The following is a 17,245-nucleotide window of genomic DNA, read 5'->3' on the forward strand; positions in this document are numbered from 1 at the left end:
AAACCACATCCAGATTCCTGTTGTTTTAAGCTGCTAGATTTGGGGATCACTTGTTACACAGCACTAGGTAACTAATACAGAGAGCCACAAGCAGGACGCACACCTCCTAAGGTACTCCCATCAGAACTACCCTACCCTGCTTTAATTGCAACATTAGCGCCACCTCTAGTATCATTTGTTTACATCTTATTTTGATATATGAGTAAATATTTTGGCTTTGCAGGTCACAGAATTGCTGTTTTAATCACTCACCTCTGCCACCGGAGAGCAGAGGCAGCCATGGGTGATATGCACACAAATGGGTGTGTAGGTGTGCCAATAAAACTTTATCTACAAAAACAGGCCACAGGCCACCTTTGGCCTATGGATCAGAGTTTGGTAACCCATGTTTTAGAACGGAGTCAGGTTAACAATAATGTTAAGTAAATAATAGCAACGGATGGTGCACGTACGTGGCAAAAATTGTGGTGGATTAAGAGCAATGGCAGTTCAGGAAACCGTCTGAAAGAATGAATTGAAATGAAGCAGAGAGGCCCCAGCCCCCCAATTTCTTTTCACAACTACTTAAGCTGGGTGACTTCTTTACTTTTTATTTTTTATTTTTAGGCTGTGCCGAGCAGCTTTCGGGATCTTAGTCCCCCCACCAGGGATTGAACACAGGCCCTCAGCAGTGAAAGCGCCAAGTCCTAACCACTGGACCGCTGGGGAATTCCCTGGATGACATTTTAACCCAGAGTCTCTGAATGGCCCATGTCCAGGGCACTGTCTGCAGGATGCTGAGTTTGGGGAAAAACAGGCAGTGGTGTGCTGGTACGGGCTTCACAACTGGCTCTGGCGTGGGGAACTGGTTTGCAGCATCTGCCGATTTCCATGGTGTAAACACTCCGTGGTGGCCAATTTTAAGCCATAAATATGATGCTGCTGGGTGCAAAACTGGGAAGAGATGCACGAGGCATCAGTTCTCACTAGCTGCCAGTGTGGGCTGGCTTCAGTCTCCACCGTCAGGGCTTTTTTTTTTTTTGGTCACGCCGAGAGGCACGTGGGATCTTAGTTTCCCGACCAAGGATCAATCCCGCGCCCCTTGCGGTGGAAGCGTGGAGTCTTAACCACCGGACCGCCAGGGGAGTCCCTGCCAGGGCTTTGGAATCAGACCCACCCAGGTCCTGTCTTCGCAGCCATGGAGCTGTAATATAAGACCCCCAAGCCCTCATCAGAAGCCCTGGCTGGACCCCAGTTCACCTCGTTGTGCTGTCCCTAAGCAAGGAAATCACCGTAGGAAAGCGAATCCCCAAAGTGGTGGCATTTCATCCCCTAAACTCTGACAGTGAAAAACACAAAGCCTCATTATCAAATGCCAGACGACAATCTCTGTGTGTGTGTGTCTGTGTGTGAGAGGAGGGCTAACGTCTGTGACCCCGGGAGGGGTGGGAGACCAGAGATGGGGGCTGATCAAGTTGTGAAGCAGTCTGGCGGGGGCACAGGACCTTCAACTAGAAAATACTGCAGCAGGAGATCACACAAGCTGGAATCTGGCAACCTTGAAAGAACATGAGCATTGGAATCAGACTTGCTGGTTACGTGACCGTATCAGCTTTCCACTGCTGCTTCACAAATTATCCCCCAACTGAGTGTATGAAACAAGGAACATTTATTATCTCTCAGTTTCCGAGTCAAGAGTCCAGGACTGGCTAGGTTGCGTGCTTCTGCAGCCCCCTCCTCAGATGCTGGCAGAGAGAAGGTACCCCCAGGCCAGATCAGCAGGTTCCTTTCATGGGTTCCAGATGGTTCTGTGGCGGGGATGGAGCCAACCACTGGTGGGTGGGCTCACCCACGTGCCCAGAGCATCTCGGGATGTCAGCCGCGACGACCTCGAAGGCCTGCCAGAAGCTGCTCCGGGGATGTCGCCATGTGAGCTGGGGACCCCGAGCTCCAGAGGGGGGAAGGTGGGGGAACGGGAGAGAAACTGAGTCCCTCAGCTGAAGCCATTGCTGACTCCGCCAGCCTTGGAGGTCATTTGTGCTTGTCCAGTGGTGACTCCGGTTGGTCCCAGGGCCTCCTGCCCCGACCATGGGCTGGAGCTGGCTGTGTGATCTTGACCTGGGGAAGGGCCTGGGGGCAGGGCTCAGTTGCTGCCGCTGCTGTCCTCGCTGTCAGAATACACACCCAGCTGGCTCAGGGAGGAGGTGCCAGACGTCTGGGGCGCAGGGCCAGCCACCTGGCCGTTCTTCATTGCATCTGGGGGAGAGGCGAGAGCTAGCCCACCGTGCCTCCTCGTCCCGGCAGCCCACCTCGGGACAGTTCCAGGTGGGCTCGGCCATTCCTGCTTGTTTGCAGCCTTTGTGGAAAGTGCCTGGCAGACCCATCACGGTTTAAACCGCACACCCCTTGACCCAGCAGCTCTGCTTCTGAAAGCTGATCTAGGTGGGCAGAGGTGCCCATGCCAGGGGTGCAACACAGAAAACGGAAACACTCCAAGTCCCAAGTGACAAAGAGGGGCAGACCCTGGCTCCACCACCCACCCTGGCTGTGTGGCTTTGGGCAAACAGCTTCATGTCTCTGGGCCTCAGTCTCCTCATCTGATAAATGGGGTAATAACTGTTCTGATAACAATGGCTCGTGTATCAGCAAGGCTCGCTGGGTGCCAGGATCTACTGCAGGCGCCCGACATGGAGCAGCTCATGGAATCAGCCCCCAAACCCTACGAGGCCCTACGAGGTTGGTCCTGTTGTCATGAGCAGCTTCCAGGACAGGAAGCTGAGGACCAGGGTTGAGGGCCCTCGACCAAAGCCACAGAACAAGCACGTGGAAGCAGAGGGATCTGCACCCAGGATCCCTGCCCTGGAAGCCTGCTCTTTCTACCTCATCGGGCCGACCTCACCCTAATTCTCCATCTCCCGAGGGTCCGAGGAGCCACACACACAGAACATCGGTGGCACAACCACTGAGGTGCGGACAATTTGTCCTACACGCCTCTACCTGACTTGGGTTTTAAAAGCAAGCACTTGCTCCTTTTGTAATTACAAGAAAAAAAGGGAACTGTAGCCCTTCTCCCCTTACCCCTGGTTGGGGGCACACCTCACCCTGCACCAGAACAGCACCGGGGGTGCTGTTGCCACCTGGTGGCCGCCCTTGGCACTGCATGAAGCTAAGGGACGGCAGGAACCTACCTGGGGCGGGCAGGCCTCCTCCTCGCTGGATGCTGCGGCCCAGGTCTGTTTTCTTCACCACAACCAGGCCAGACAGCTGGGGACTGCTGCCAAAGGTGCCCACACTGCGCTCCCAGCTCTCTGCCTTCCTCTTGGCTTTTGGGGCCTGCAGTTTGTGGCGGGGGTAGCAGGGGGCAGGCATGACTGGGGGGTCTGTCCCAGATCCTGCTCCTTCTCTGGCAGCCCAGTTCCCAGTCCCCAGCTGAGCCAGGATCTTTACCATTCCCACCCCCCCGCTGTGCTGACCAACTCTCTCTGCTCGAAACTCCTCTGTGGCCCCCACCCTGCGCTTACACTTCCTAGATCACATTGGGACCGCTCACCTCCACGCCTTTACCCATGCCATTCCCTCCACCTGGAATGCCCCTTTTGCTTCTAGTTCACTTGGTGAACTCCTACTCATCCTCCAATACCCATCTCAAGTATCTGCTCCCCTGGGAAGCCTTTCCTCACATTTCAAGCTCAAGTGCGTGCTGCATGTCTGTGCCCGCAGTGGCCTCCACTGCCTTATTAACTGCCTCCGCAACCAAGCTGCGGGGTCCTGCCTTGTTCACTGCTGGGTCTGTAGGAGGTGCTCAATCAACATGTTTGAGGGAATGACAGAAGATGGGGGCACCCACTTTGGGGACCAGTTAGCGGGAGGCAGAGAGGGGCTCAGCCCCACCTCCAGCTCTTCAGTCGCACCAGAAGAGACCCCTTTTATCTGTTTGATGTTTAAATAGAGGAACTGGAAACCACTAGATGCAGAAGGCCCTGTCGGAGCTGGGAGCTGAGGGTGCAGGGGGAGCATGATGGCAGGGGGCTGCCCGCACAGAGCTCACCATCTGGGGAGGAAGAGGGTGGATGAGCGAGTAGATGCTCAGGACACCATCGTCTTTTTCTTTTTTTGGCTGCACGGCATGAGGGATCTCAGTTCCCCGACCAGGGATCAAACCTGTGCCCCCTGCATTGGGAATAGGAAGTCTTAACCACTGGACTGCCAGGAAAGTCCCCAGACACCACTGTCTTGATCCGTGATGTGAAAGAAAGAAGTTAGGGTGGTGTGACAGCGTCGGGGGGACAGCTACTGCTGATCGGGGGCCAGCAGAGCCGAGGTCAGAACGCAGTGCTGAGGTCAGCAAGCAGAGATGGGAGGCAGGACTGAGCCTGGCCCATCCGAGGGGGCTGGCACAGCTGGGGCGGGGAGTGGGGGCAGGAGGAGGACACAGCGGCCTCACTGCATCCCCTGTGTGTGGTAACCGAGACAGAGGCCGTCCGCTGGGGGCACAGGGAGACCAGCAGTCCCAGCCGAAGCTTGCTCATCTGGCACCACTGAACTGACTGGCGGAGCTAGCTGCTATCCTTCACCTTTCGTCAAACGCCATTCCATGTCCCCATTAAACTAAACCCAGGGAACAGAGGGGTGAAAGAGAGATGCTTCCGTAAGAGTTATGGTGAAGTTTGTGTAAAGCAAAATACAAGAAGAAGTCCACCATCAAATTAGCTACGAGCAAGGTAACCGTAAGAGACTGGCAGGGGGGCTTCCCTGGGGGCGCAGTGGTTAAGAATCCGCCTGCCAATGCAGGGGACATGGGTTCGAGCCCTGGTCCAGGAAGATCCCACATGCCTCAGAACAGCTAAGCCCGTGCGCCACAACTACTGAGCCTGTGCTCTAGAGTCCACGAGCCACAACTACTGAGCCCGTGCGCTGCAACTACGGAGGCTGCGAACCACAACTACTGAGCCTGCGTGCTGCAACTACTGAAGCCCACACGCCTAGAGCCCATGCTCTGCAACAAGAGAAGCCACCGCAATGAGAAGCCTGGGCACCACGACAAAGAGTAGCCCCTGCTCGCTGGTACTAGAGAAAGCCAGCACAGCAGCAGCGAAGACCCAACGCAGCCAAAACTAACTAACTAACTAACTCAATTTATTAAAAAAAAAAAAAAAAAAAAGACTGGGGGGAAATCATACAAGGCCAGACTGCTTTGAAAGTACCTTCAATCTCTTGTTCCACTTGAAAGAAAAAAAGAAGAGGAAACTTTAGACCATGAATTCTGAGGCTGGTTTATGCAAGAGAGACAGCGTGAGAACTCTGATCAGGGATACAGCCTCAAGGAAAACACCTTGGTTCTATGTCAAAAGGTTAATGGGTGAGAGTGAGAGTACGCGACCCCCAAACCTGCTCTCTTCAGACACTTACAGAATTCTCAGCTGGAACATGGCTGCCTCAGTGAAAGACTACATTTCCCAGCCTCCTTTGCAGCAGGATGTGGTCAGGTGGTTCAGTTCTGACCAATGGGGTGTGAGCAGAAGGATGTACTCAATCAAGGGTATAGTTACCCTCAATGTCCTCCTCCCTTGTCCCCACCTCTTTCCACTGGCTGGGATGCAGACGTGGCACTGAGCTGCCTTGCAATGAGGGCATCATCCTTGGGACGGCAGGACAATGAGGACCTGGACACCAGGGTCCACCTTCTCTGTTCTGCACAGCCCCTCACAACTGTTATTCGAGAGAAAAGTAACTTCCGTGTAGTTGAAGTGGCTGTCACTTGGGGCCTGTCCAGTGGCTGGACTTGTATTTAACTAATACAGACCAGGAACATGTTTTGAATTAAAATAATAAGTTTCTGGGGGTGTCTGTGCTATTTATGATTTCCCACTTTAACCCCCTCCTTCAATTAACAAACCAGAGTGGACTTGACCACCTTGGATAAGACATCTGTGGCGGAAAAGGCTAGCTCCCTCCCCAAACCCTCTTCTTTCTTTCTGCCAGCAAGGGCAGCTAGAGGAGGCAGCTCCCAGCCTCCCTTGCAAAGGCAGGATGCGGCCATGTGACTATGCCCGGCCATTGGGACTCGAGGGGAATGGAGGTGGGCTGCATCTGAACCTGGGCCTCCAGGCGCTGGCTGGTGGTCCTCCACACATGCTCTGCCTTCCTGCAGCTGGAACCCCAGGGTGCTCTGAGCCAGCTGTGACCGCGGAGTTGGCATCCATGTTCTAGGATGGGGCAGAACCAGGAGATGGGAGGAGCCTGGATCCCTGAGTGACTGCGTGGAGCAGGGCTGCCTGGGAGTCCAGCCCAGGACTGTGAAGTGACTGAGAAATAAACGTCTGCCTGATGTCTCTAAGTGTGGGGAGTCTCCTTGTTTCTGCAGCTGAAGCAGGGGTGGAAAACTACAGTCCCGGAGGCCTGTCACCTGTTTTTGTAAATAAAGTTTTATCGGCACCCGGCCACGCCCACTTATTCATGTACTATCTACGTAGCAAGTTTAGTGCTATGTTTAGTGCTATGATGTGGAGTTGACCACTTACGACCCAGACTGGCCTTTCAAGACAAAGTTAAGCCAACCTCTGGCTTACTCTGTCCCTGCTTCACCTGAGAGCACGTGGAGATGCAGGCAGGCCACACTCACCTCGTCCAGGATGGCGGTGGGGTTGGGCAGGAGGGCCTGCTGGGGCTGGGTGGGGGCAGCATCCTCCTCTGAATCGGAGTCTTCCAGGAGTCTTCGTTTCCTAGATTCTTCCACTAAGGCCCTGCGGGAAGGAAAGTGGAGTGGGGGATGGGGATGCACAAATAACTGTAAAATAAAATTCTTTGTCCAGGGGCTTCCCTGGTGGCGCAGCAGTTGGGAGTCCGCCTGCCAATGCAGGTGACGTGGGTTCGAGCCCTGGCCCAGGAAGATCCCACACGCTACGGAGCAACTAAGCCCATGCGCCACAACTACTGAGCCTGCGCTCTAGAGCTCACGAGACACAACTGCTGAGCCCGTGTGCTGCAACTACTGAAGCCTGTGTGCCTAGAGCCCATGCTCCACAAGAGAAGCCACTGCAATGAGAAGCCCAGACACTGCAACAAAGAGTAGCCCCTGCTCGCCACAACTAGAGAAAGCCCACACGCAGCAACGAAGACCCGACCCAACACAGCCAAAAATAAATAAATAAAATAAATTGAAAAAAAAAAAAAAAGTTCTTTGTCCACTGAGCCCAGTGGGGTGGTTAAGTGCCTGGAAGCCAGAACCATTCTGGGTTTGAACCCCAGCTGGGGGGCCTCAGTCAGGGCTGTGCTGGGAGCTCCTTGAACCTCAGTTCTCTTGACCACCATAACGACAGAGCCAAACTCAGAACAGTGCCTGGCACCAAGAAGGGGCTCACTAAACGCAGACTCCTCTCACTGTTATTTATGCCAAGCCAACAGCAGCTAGTATGTGCCTGACCGTGTTCCAGGCCATGGATGCAGAGGTCAGAGCAAGTCCCTGTGCAGACTTCAGATGAGGGGAGATAGATAATAAATCAGGAAAGGGGCAAATCAGCAAGAAGGTTCCAGAGAGTGGGAGGTGCCGGGCAGAAGCATGAACACAGCAGGCCTGAGGCCAGATCCTCAGAAAGGTTGGCTCACCAGGCCAGCCCTTGGGGGGGCATCTGGATCTGGACTTGGGGGCTCCTGCCACCCTCACTGATGAGGGGCTCCCTGTCCCGACACTGTGCAGACACGGGGTCTGCTCGGGCATCTGCTCTCCTCCTGGGTTTGGGGTCTTGGCCGTGCCGGGCCAAGGTGCCTGCGTGACCAGCCCCCAGTGAGAACCCCGGGCTGGGTCTCGTGGGCCTCCCCAGGGAGCGCCCCTCCCTCTGCTGTCATGTCTCATCTGGGGGGATTAAGCCTGTCCTGTGGGACTCCACTGGGCGAGGCCTCTGAAAGTCTGCACCCGGTCCTCCACCTCTGCCCCACCTGCCTTTTCCTTCTGCTGATTTTTCCCTGTAACTTTTTGCTGTAATTAACTCATCAAACCTGGGGGTGATCCTGGGGGCCCCGACACAGACGCCATGAGATGCAAAGTGAGATGGGGAGGGAGATGCAGGGAAGTCCTCCCTGAGACGGTGACGCATGAGGGAGCTGTGGGAAGGTCTGGAAGGGGGGATTCCAGGCAGAGGGAAGGACCCTGGGACTCACGCCGCCTCCCGCTCGTCCTCCACCTGCTCGTGCTTCCGCTGCTCCTCCTCTGACAGGCGGTGCTGCCGCAGCATGGCCTCGAAGTCCACGTGCGCCTGCCGCTGGTTCAGGTCCTTGAGCTCCTGCAGGTTCTCCAGAACCTCCATCTCCAGCTTGGAGTCCTTGGTTCTGTTCTCCAGCACCTGGCAGGTGTGCAGACGCAGGGCTGTGTGAGCTGGGATTCCACCCCTCCACGCGGCCTGCCTGGCCTCTGGGGTCACCATGGGCAAGGGGAGACCCGCCCACCCTGGGGCCTCGATCCACAGCACCCGGTCCCACAGCTGTACCCATTTCACGGCTCGGAACACTGAGGCTCAGGGAGGGGAAGTGACTGCCCAAGACCATGCGGCTGGTCAACGGTGGAGCCAGGTGGCCTGGACTTCCAGCCTGGCTCCGTCCCTAAGCAGAAGTAATAAAGATTTTTTAAAAAGACGATCTGAGCAACTGGTGTGTGCCAGGCTCCAGGCTAAGATGTTTCCAGACATAATCTCGTTTAATCTTCACAATAACCCCCACTTTACAGACAAAGGAACTGAGGCTCAGAGAGGTGGCTTTGGAGCCAGGCGGGGCTGGGAATGAATCCTGCCTTGGCTGCTTCCTGGCTATGTGACCCTGTTGAACTAACCCTCTGGGAAATGGCAGTTGTGGTGGTTTGAAAATACGTCCACAAATTCTTTCACGCTCCTCCCTTCCAGAGGTGGAGCCTAACTCCCCTCCCTGTGAGGGTGGGCTGCTGTAGTAACTCGCTTCTGATGAATACAACAGGACCAATGACGGTGTGTCCCTTCCGAGACAGGTCATGAAAGGCCCGGGGCTCCTGCTTGTTCTCTCTGGGACTCTCGCTGGGGGAGGGGGAGAAGCCCCCATGTTGTGAGGAGGCTCAAGCAGCGCTGTGGAGAGGCCCATGTGGACAGGACATGAAGCCTCCAGGGAATGGCCACGTGAGGGGGCCACCCTGGAAGTGGCTCCTCCAGCCCCAGGTGAGCCATCAGATGAGGCAGCCCCGGCAGACAGCTTGACTGTGATCTTGGGAGGGACCCACAGAACCATCTAGCAAAGCTGCTCCTGGATTCCTGACCCTCAGAAACTGTGGGATAATAAATGCTGGAAGTTGCAAAGTTTTGAGTCGACTTGTTACACAAGGACAGCTAACCAGTACCAGGGTAATAACCCCGTGCTGGCCAGTGTAGCAGTAACTAGAGCAGCACATGGACAGCACTGAGGGAGCTCCAGGAATACAGCCAACTGCCTCTAAGGCCTATTTCCCTCCCTGCTGCTCCGCACGGCTGTTGAAAACATCGGATCAGACCTGACATGGCTTGACCAGAAAACACAGCTGGCAGAGGCGTGAGGGTCCAGGAAGAGATGGGAATTATGGGGGTGGGAGGAGACAGAGGAGAACACGGACTTCCTACTATCTATGAGAAAGACGAAAAAAAACTGTCCAGTTAAAGATGAAAATAACTTCTTTAAGGGATAACAAAAGGAGTATCAATATTTATGAATTACTACGTGCCAAGCTGTGTTCTAAGAGTTTTATGTGTATGAACTCATTTAACCCTCACCACAAGTGTACGAGGGGGGCACAATTCTCATCTCATTTTACAGATGAGGATGCTGAGACACAGAGAGGCCAAGTGCCTTGGCCAAGGTCACACAGCCAGGATATGGTCAAGAGAACGTTTCCTTCTCTATTTCTAGTCTTAATCCAAACTAGCCTAATGGGAACCTCCTTAGAAAACTGCGGGGCAGCTGGCTGCAGGAAGCACCTGGCATTCCGAAGTCCAACTTCCTGACTCCCTGTTAGTTTTCTCTTGCTGTGCCACAATTTGCCACCAGCCCAGTGGCTTAAAACAACACGAATTCATTGTCTCCTGGTTTCTGTGGGTTGGGAGTCTGGGCCGACACAGCTGGGTTCCCTGGCAGTCTTGCTAGGCTGAGATCAAGAGAGCCCAGGGCCCTCTTCTGAGCTCACTCAGGCTGCTGGAGAATTCAGTTCCTTGTGGTTGTGGGACTGAGGTCCCTGCCTTCTTACTGGCTGTTGACTAGGGGCTGTTCTCAGCTCCTAGGGGCTGCCTGCTGTTCCCTGCCACGTGGCCACTTCCACAGTGTCAGTCCTTCATGTCTCTGACGTCCTCTGTCTCTGACTCTAGACCCGTATTAAGGGGACCATCTGGATAATCTCCCTCTTACAAGGGCGACTGTGCCATAGTTTAACCTAACATAACTTAGTCATAGGAATAGGATCCTTGTATGCACAGTCTTGGGACTGGATGAGGTGTGTGACCAGGAGTCAGGGCTCTGGGAACATCTTAGAGTTCTGCTGACCACACTCCCCACCCCATCACCCTGCCTGGAGGCCTGAGGCAGGAAGGGGCACCGATTCCGCCAGCACCGAAGCACAGGCACACGTGCGTGCGTGCGCGCACACACGCACGCACGCACCTGCGCGCACTCACCTTCATGGGGTTGTTCAGCTCCTCGTCCTCCCGTTCCTTCTGCACCCTCTTCTCCTCCTCCTCCAGGAGCTTCTCAGCCTGGAAGTTCCGCGTGGCTCCGTGCTCCATGGTGTAGTCTGTGTTTTCGGGGTCTGTCTGGGAGGGAGGATGGGCAGACATCAGCTCCTACATCTCTGAGCACCAAGAGCTTCTGCTGAACAGCAGCCAGCAGCCTGGGACACCTTCTCTCTGTGTTTCACTCCTCTTAATACCAATTCTTTCTTTTTCTTGCCTTATGGCTTTGGCGAGTACAGTTCTTTCTTTCTAGTGCTCCTGTCCCCTTTGGCAGAATCGCTGAACTCCCGAGCACAGACCTGCAGACCCTTCTCCACCTGCCCACTCCCTCCCTCCTGCCCTTCACCTTCCACATGTTTGCAAATAAAAGTCTCTGGACCTCTGCACGTATCTTTTCTGGTGTGTGTGTGTCTGTGTGTGCGCGCGTGTGTGCACGCACTTGACCTTCTCCCCTTAATTATGAATTACATATCAAGCATGTATAGAGCACGCTCCTATTTGCGTTTATAAAACGGAGAAGCAAAAATATAACATGGTATCCTGGATGAGACCCTGGAACAGAAAGGTGACATGAGTAGAAAGACTGAAATCCATGTCATGTCTGGAATTTGGCTAACAGTAATGATCCAGTGTTGGTTTCTTACTGTGGCCGATGCACTGTGGAAACGGAAGACGTTAACAGGAGGGGAAGCTGCTGAGAGGCAGATGGGAACTCTCTGTGCTATCTTTGCAACTTCTCTGTAAATCTAAAAGTATTCCAAAATAAGAAGCTTACTATTTAAAAAGAAAGAGCAAGGAAGAGAGTGATCCCGGTGTGCGCATGTGTATGCAGAGCACATTTTTTGAAAGCCATACAAGAAACTGTTATAAATGTCTCTATGCATGGGGGCTGGCTGGGCAGAGGGGAGCAGTAAACAAATTTTCCAGTGTTAATCCTGCACCACTGTGGGAGTTCTGTTTTTACCATATGCTCACATACACACACACATATATATATATATATACATACACACATATATGCAATCCTAGTTATTTGAAATTCTTCACTATAAAGGCCAATTTATAACATTTTGCCATAGTTTCTCTAATCTTTAAAAAAATTCATATGTATTCATTAATATCTAAATATATACATACTTCATAATTCAGGTGAAAAAAAACATTTTCTGGAGACAACCCATATGCCCATCAGCTGGCAAATGGATAAAGAAAATGTGGCCCATCCATACAGTGGAATATTATTCAGCCCTGAAAAGGAGTAAAGCACTGATACATGCTACAACATTGATGGACTTTGAAAACATGATGCTCAGTCAGAGATGCCAGACACAGAAGGCTACAGAGTGATTCCACTGATAAAGAAATGTCCGTAACAGGCAATCCACAGACACAGGAAGTGGATTCGTGGTTGACAGGGGCTGGGGAGAGGGATGGGCAGTGACTGCTGACAGGGTTGGGGCTTAACTTTGGGGTGAAGAGAACATCCTGGAATTAGAGAAGACAGCTTGGTACGTTAGGAGTATAAACCACTGAATTATACAATTTAAAGTTAAAATTAAAAGGGAGAACTGCATGGCATATAAATCATATCTCAGAAAGCTGTTGGTAAAAAAGTAATTAAAATATATCATTTTTTAATGTACTTTTTATTTTAACCAAATCTTGTTTTTTAACCAAAGGAAAAACGTCCCTAGCAAAAAAAATGCTCAAACAGTACAAAAGTATGTGAAGAGAAAACTATACGTTCTCTTCATCCTTTCCTCAAATCTCTAATACCACCCTTAGAGTAACAAAGTAAAAACGTGACTGCTACTGGCTGTGCAATATTCCACTGTACAGTAGTTTGTCCCTTGAATCCCATCACCGTACATCTAGGTTGCTTCTGATTTTTTGCCTTTATAAACAACACTGCTGTGAACTATTCCCCAAACCTTTGCTGTTTCCTGCGGAGAAGGTGACATGGGATTTCCCTGGAGGGAGAGGACAGGAGCACTGACCCCCAGGGGAGGAAGGACCAGCCTGGCTGGCCGCCTACCTTGAAGGTGATCTCTGCCAGGCAGCGCGTGCACTTGATGTAGAAGCGGAAGATGGGCAGGCCCAGGTAGGACTCGTTCTGCACTGTCTCTTTGCGGGCGTTGAACTTCTTGCCCTTGTAGATATATTCTCCACATGTCTTACACCTGTGGGGCAGGACAGGGACTCAAGCCATCTCGGTACCCTGGTTCTTACTGGTAGGACGCTTTAGCATTCTGGCAGATGGCTGCTTGCATACCTCCAGGGACGCGAAGCTCCCCACCCCCCAAGAAGACTGCCCCACTGTGTGTACTGATTCTCTTAGACGGCATACTCTTCTCACTAGTATCTGCCTGGGTCTCGGCTGAAGTGTTGCCTTCTTGGGAAGCACCCAGACTACCCAGACTAGGTGAGACTCGCCTATCACCCATTCCTGGAAGCAAGCCTAGAGTTCATGGGGCATCCTGACCGCCAAAGTGCGGATTCCACCAGGAGGGATGCCACAAGGAGCAAGGCAGAGCTCGCGCGCCCTGCCCTCCCGCGGCCCCTCCTGCTCAGATCCTGTGCTCCCTGGCCTCCTGGCTGTCCCTACAAACACCCCAGCTCGGTCCCACCTCCGGGCCTTCGCCCTTGCGACTCCCATAGCCCGTGACACCTTTCATTCCTCAGATCCCAGTTCTGCTGGCATTTCTTCCGACGTTTGCCTGACCACCCAGCGAAGCGCCCTCCCTCCCTGGCCACCGTCCAGTCTGTCTCTCTGTCTCTGTCTCTCTCTCTCGTGACCATCTATGTGTCCTACATGCGCCTTTCGTGAATACGCCTGAGCCCTTGTGTATTATCTCTACTCCCCACCAGGTGGCTCCAGGGGGTCAAGTCTTTTTTATTTTTAAAATTTTTGGCTGTGTTGAGTCTTTGTTGCTGCGCGCGGGCTTTCTCTAGCCGCAGCGAGTGTGGCCTACACTTCATTGCGGTGCTCGGGCTTCTCACTGCGGTGGCTTCAGTAGTTGTGGCACACGGGCTCAGTAGCTGTGGCGCAGCAGGTACCCAGTAAGTGACTGCTGAGGGAAAACGAATGAAGGAAGGGGAGAGAGAAAAGAATACGTAAACACTGGCTGAATTTCACTAACAAAGGTGGCTTTGATTACCACTTCGTTTCAGATGTGCTAAGATGTGAAAAATTGTGGTGAGGTACAGTAATTCCGAAGCGGTATGAAGGACGATGCCTGGGAACTCTGATGGGGAGGGAAGGATGGAGGGGGTTGGGAGGGGGATCCGGAGGGCCTCTCTGAGGGGGTGAGATCTAAGCCAAGTCTTGAAGGGTGAAAAAGAGCCACCCAGGGCTTCCCTGGTGGCGCAGTGGTTAAGAATCTGCCTGCCAATGCGGGAACACGGGTTCGAGCCCTGGCCCAGGAAGATCCCACATGCCATGGAGCAACTAAGCCCGGGCGCCACAATTACTGAGCCTGCGCTCTAGAGCCCGCGAGCCACAACTACTGAAGCCCGCACACCTTGAGCCCATGCTCAGCAAGAGAAGCCACCACAATGAGAAGCCCACGTACCACAACGAAGACCCAACTCAGCCAAAAAAGAAAAAAAAAAGAGCCAGCCATGTGAGAGCAGAAAGAAAAGTGTCCCAGGCAGAGGCAACAGCTCGTGCAAAGGCCCTGGGGCGGGAACAGACAGGACTGCTGGAGGAAGTGAATGTACATACAGGACCTTGTCTCGTGTGCTCACTCTTACTACCAGTGACTGAGATCTCGACACAGGTACCAGCTGGGAGCTCTGAGACATCGGGGAGATTAGTCCTGAACGGCAGGAGGGTGAGGTCTGGCACGGACACTCGCTCACTGGGTCCACGCCTGAGCCAGGACCGACGACCTGGTCTGAGCACTGGGGACGGGACGCTCTCTGTGGGTGCCGGACACTGGGTCTGTCCACCACGACCAGTGCAGGGGCCCTGTGGGGTCACTCACCTCATGTTGAAGGGGGCCATCAGCCGCACCACGTACTGCCGGTCTTTAGGAAGCTTGAGCTTCGGGATTTTTGAAGGGTCGAAGTCGGGTGGGTAGTATTTCTGTGGGGAGGAAGGAAGGGTCAGGGGAGCTGCTTTCAGATGCAGGGGCAGTCTGGGGGCAGAGGGAAGGGGCTCTGGGGAGCTGTGTCTGGGTCCCCAAGACCACTCTCACGTTTGAGGATTTGGTGAGAGGACTCCTAGGACTTGCATACACTTGTCTTCATGGCTACTATTCATTACAGCAAAGGGATACAGAGAAAAATGAGCCGAGGGAAAAGGCATGTGGGGAGGGGCCCAGGGAGACCGGACACAAGCTTCCAGAGACTTCTCCTGATGGAGTCAATTCTCCCAGTGATATATTGTGACAACGTGTGTGAAATGTCCCCCAGGGAAGCTCAGGAAGACCCAGCACCCAGGGTTTTCATTGGGGGCTGGTGTGTAGACACCTCTGCCCGGCACGTATGACGATTCCAGACTCTAGACTCCCGGAGGGGAGCAGGTACTCAGCATAAACCACACTGTTTGTACTAACAGTTTAACCCCAGGGAGCCATTCTTTTCAGAGAACATTGGGAACCATCCCAAAATTCAGGTTCCCGGATACCAGCCAAAGTCCAGCATTGCAAGCCAGGCTTTCTAAGGCAGCAGCCTCAAGCCTGTTATATTAACTCTTTCTGCACAGGAGCCTGAGATGGGAGATGTGGGGAAGGAGAGTTTGGATTATGAAAGAGAACTACATACGATTATCAGAAAATAAAGCACTTTGCATTTTGAGCACTTACTAGGCTCCACGTAGTACACAGAGAGCTTTATGTCCCCTGCCTCATGGAATTCTTGCAAAGACTCTATGAGACAGAGAATGGTGTACCCATTTCACAGAGGAGGAAACAGTTCTGGTGGTTTCAGCTACTCAGGGTCACACAGTGTGAGCAGCAGATCCAGGATTCAGACCCAGGGACACAGCTCTGGGGAAACTGTGGTACAGTGATTAGGAGCGTCAGTTACAGAGCTGGCGGGGAGGGGTGTCTGGGTTTGATTCCTCTATTCTCTGGCTATTACATAACCTCTCTGGGCCTCAGTTTCCTCATCTGAAGAAGGGATAACCTGTCCCCCTGAGAAGACCTGATGAACAAGGCATGTAGAGCTGTGCCTGGCACACAAAAGTATCTACCAGCAAGTTATGGAAATAGCTGAGCTGCCAGTTGGATCCTCGGGATGGAAGGACTTTCACGGACTCGAAGTCCGGCACACTGCACTGGGTCTGGCTGGGGCTGAATTCCTAATATAGGTGTTTAAGAGATTAGAGCACTGAGTCACTGTAAGGTACATCATCCTGGGCTCCAAGCCACCAATCTGGAGAGGTCTCCTCTCTACTCCGTCCAGACATCTTAGGCTTACACACTCCCAGGCTGGGGAGCTCACCCCCTTCCTGGGAGCACACACCCTGCTGAAGGGCGGGGAACAGGGACTCAGAATTCCGGAGCGCTCTTCTCCAGAAGCTGAATCCTGCCTTCCAGAGACCAGCTCCACACCCCAAGAGTCCCAGTTTTCCCCAACAGAACTGGGAGAAGTTGAGGCAATTGGAAGGGTCCCTGCCAGCGGAGCAGAGGAGCTTAGCAAAGCCTAATCCCTCCAAGGAACACGATTGGCTAGAACCCCAAGCGGGGAGACACTTAACAGAGTCACCCCTCCTGGAGATGAGAATGTAAAGTGAGAATACCGATATCCTAAGGAAGCTCCGCCCCCAACGGGAGTGACTGGATATTTCCTTTCAGAAAATCCTATCAGAAGTGAGGGGGTAAATAGCCTAAGCTCCGCCCCCACAGGTGACTGGGTACACCCCAGCCTCGAGGGGAAGGCTTAGTGAAGGCCCACCCCCCGCAGAAGGTGATTAGGAGGGTTCTAGAGAGCCCCGCCCTGCAGAATGCCGTTGGGGAAGAAAGCAAAGGCCCTAATAGGAGAGTATAAGTAGCCCTCCTCGGCCCGAGCTCCGCGATGTCCCGCCCCAGGTCGAAAACCCTAGTTGCCCAATACTTACGTTTAAAACTTTTCGCTCCGACATCTTTACCTCCTACTCTTCTCACGACCACGAGAATACTGATTAGGCTGAGTGCTTGTCGAACTTCCCCGACCATCTATCCTTGTATTTCCGCTTCCGTCACTTCCTTCAGCCGCTGTTATTGGCTGTTGCGTACACAGCTTGCCTTTTCATTGGTTCAGATCTCCGCCTGTCAACACTCGAGTCCGTCTGTATTCCCTCCCCAGTTGCAACCTCGGTAAGGGCGCAGCAAAGGGTTCCGGCGTCGGTGTGGATTTGAAGTTCCGAGGAGGAGGCGCTGCGCCCTCTAGAGGTGAGCAGCGACTGGTTAAAATTTCGTCGTCACGCGACGTGGCTGCTGGTAGCTACGTTCTCTGTGGATTGTTCTTTTATTCAGCAAACGTAGAACTCAGCGTTGAGCGCTTACCTTGTGTGTTGGGCTCCGGGAACCTACACATCGTTCCCGTGTCCCTAGCGCTCACCTGAGGACTGG

General features: G+C 53.3%; 1 protein-coding gene across 2 annotated transcripts; it reads right to left on the reverse strand.

The window, feature by feature from the left end:
* Nucleotides 1–20: 20 nt before the first annotated feature.
* Nucleotides 21–16,865, reverse strand: YJU2 (YJU2 splicing factor homolog). 2 transcript variants are annotated; one of them, XM_024745858.1, is made up of 8 exons: nucleotides 16,753–16,865; nucleotides 14,675–14,775; nucleotides 12,724–12,868; nucleotides 10,635–10,769; nucleotides 8,137–8,318; nucleotides 6,602–6,722; nucleotides 3,168–3,312; nucleotides 1,630–2,235 (listed from the first exon to the last, which is right to left on the reverse strand). In XM_024745858.1, exons 1-8 carry the CDS (start codon nucleotides 16,774–16,776, stop codon nucleotides 2,123–2,125), a joined length of 966 nt encoding a protein of 321 aa, XP_024601626.1. In that variant the 5' UTR covers nucleotides 16,777–16,865; the 3' UTR covers nucleotides 1,630–2,122. The 2 variants fall into 2 exon arrangements, with proteins under 2 accessions (XP_024601625.1, XP_024601626.1); XM_024745857.1 differs by having other exon boundaries at nucleotides 21–3,312.
* Nucleotides 16,866–17,245: the final 380 nt, after the last annotated feature.

This window comes from Neophocaena asiaeorientalis, unplaced genomic scaffold (genome assembly GCF_003031525.2).
Source record: "Neophocaena asiaeorientalis asiaeorientalis breed wild unplaced genomic scaffold, Neophocaena_asiaeorientalis_V1.1 scaffold357, whole genome shotgun sequence".
Classification (NCBI taxonomy): Eukaryota; Metazoa; Chordata; class Mammalia; order Artiodactyla; family Phocoenidae; genus Neophocaena; species Neophocaena asiaeorientalis.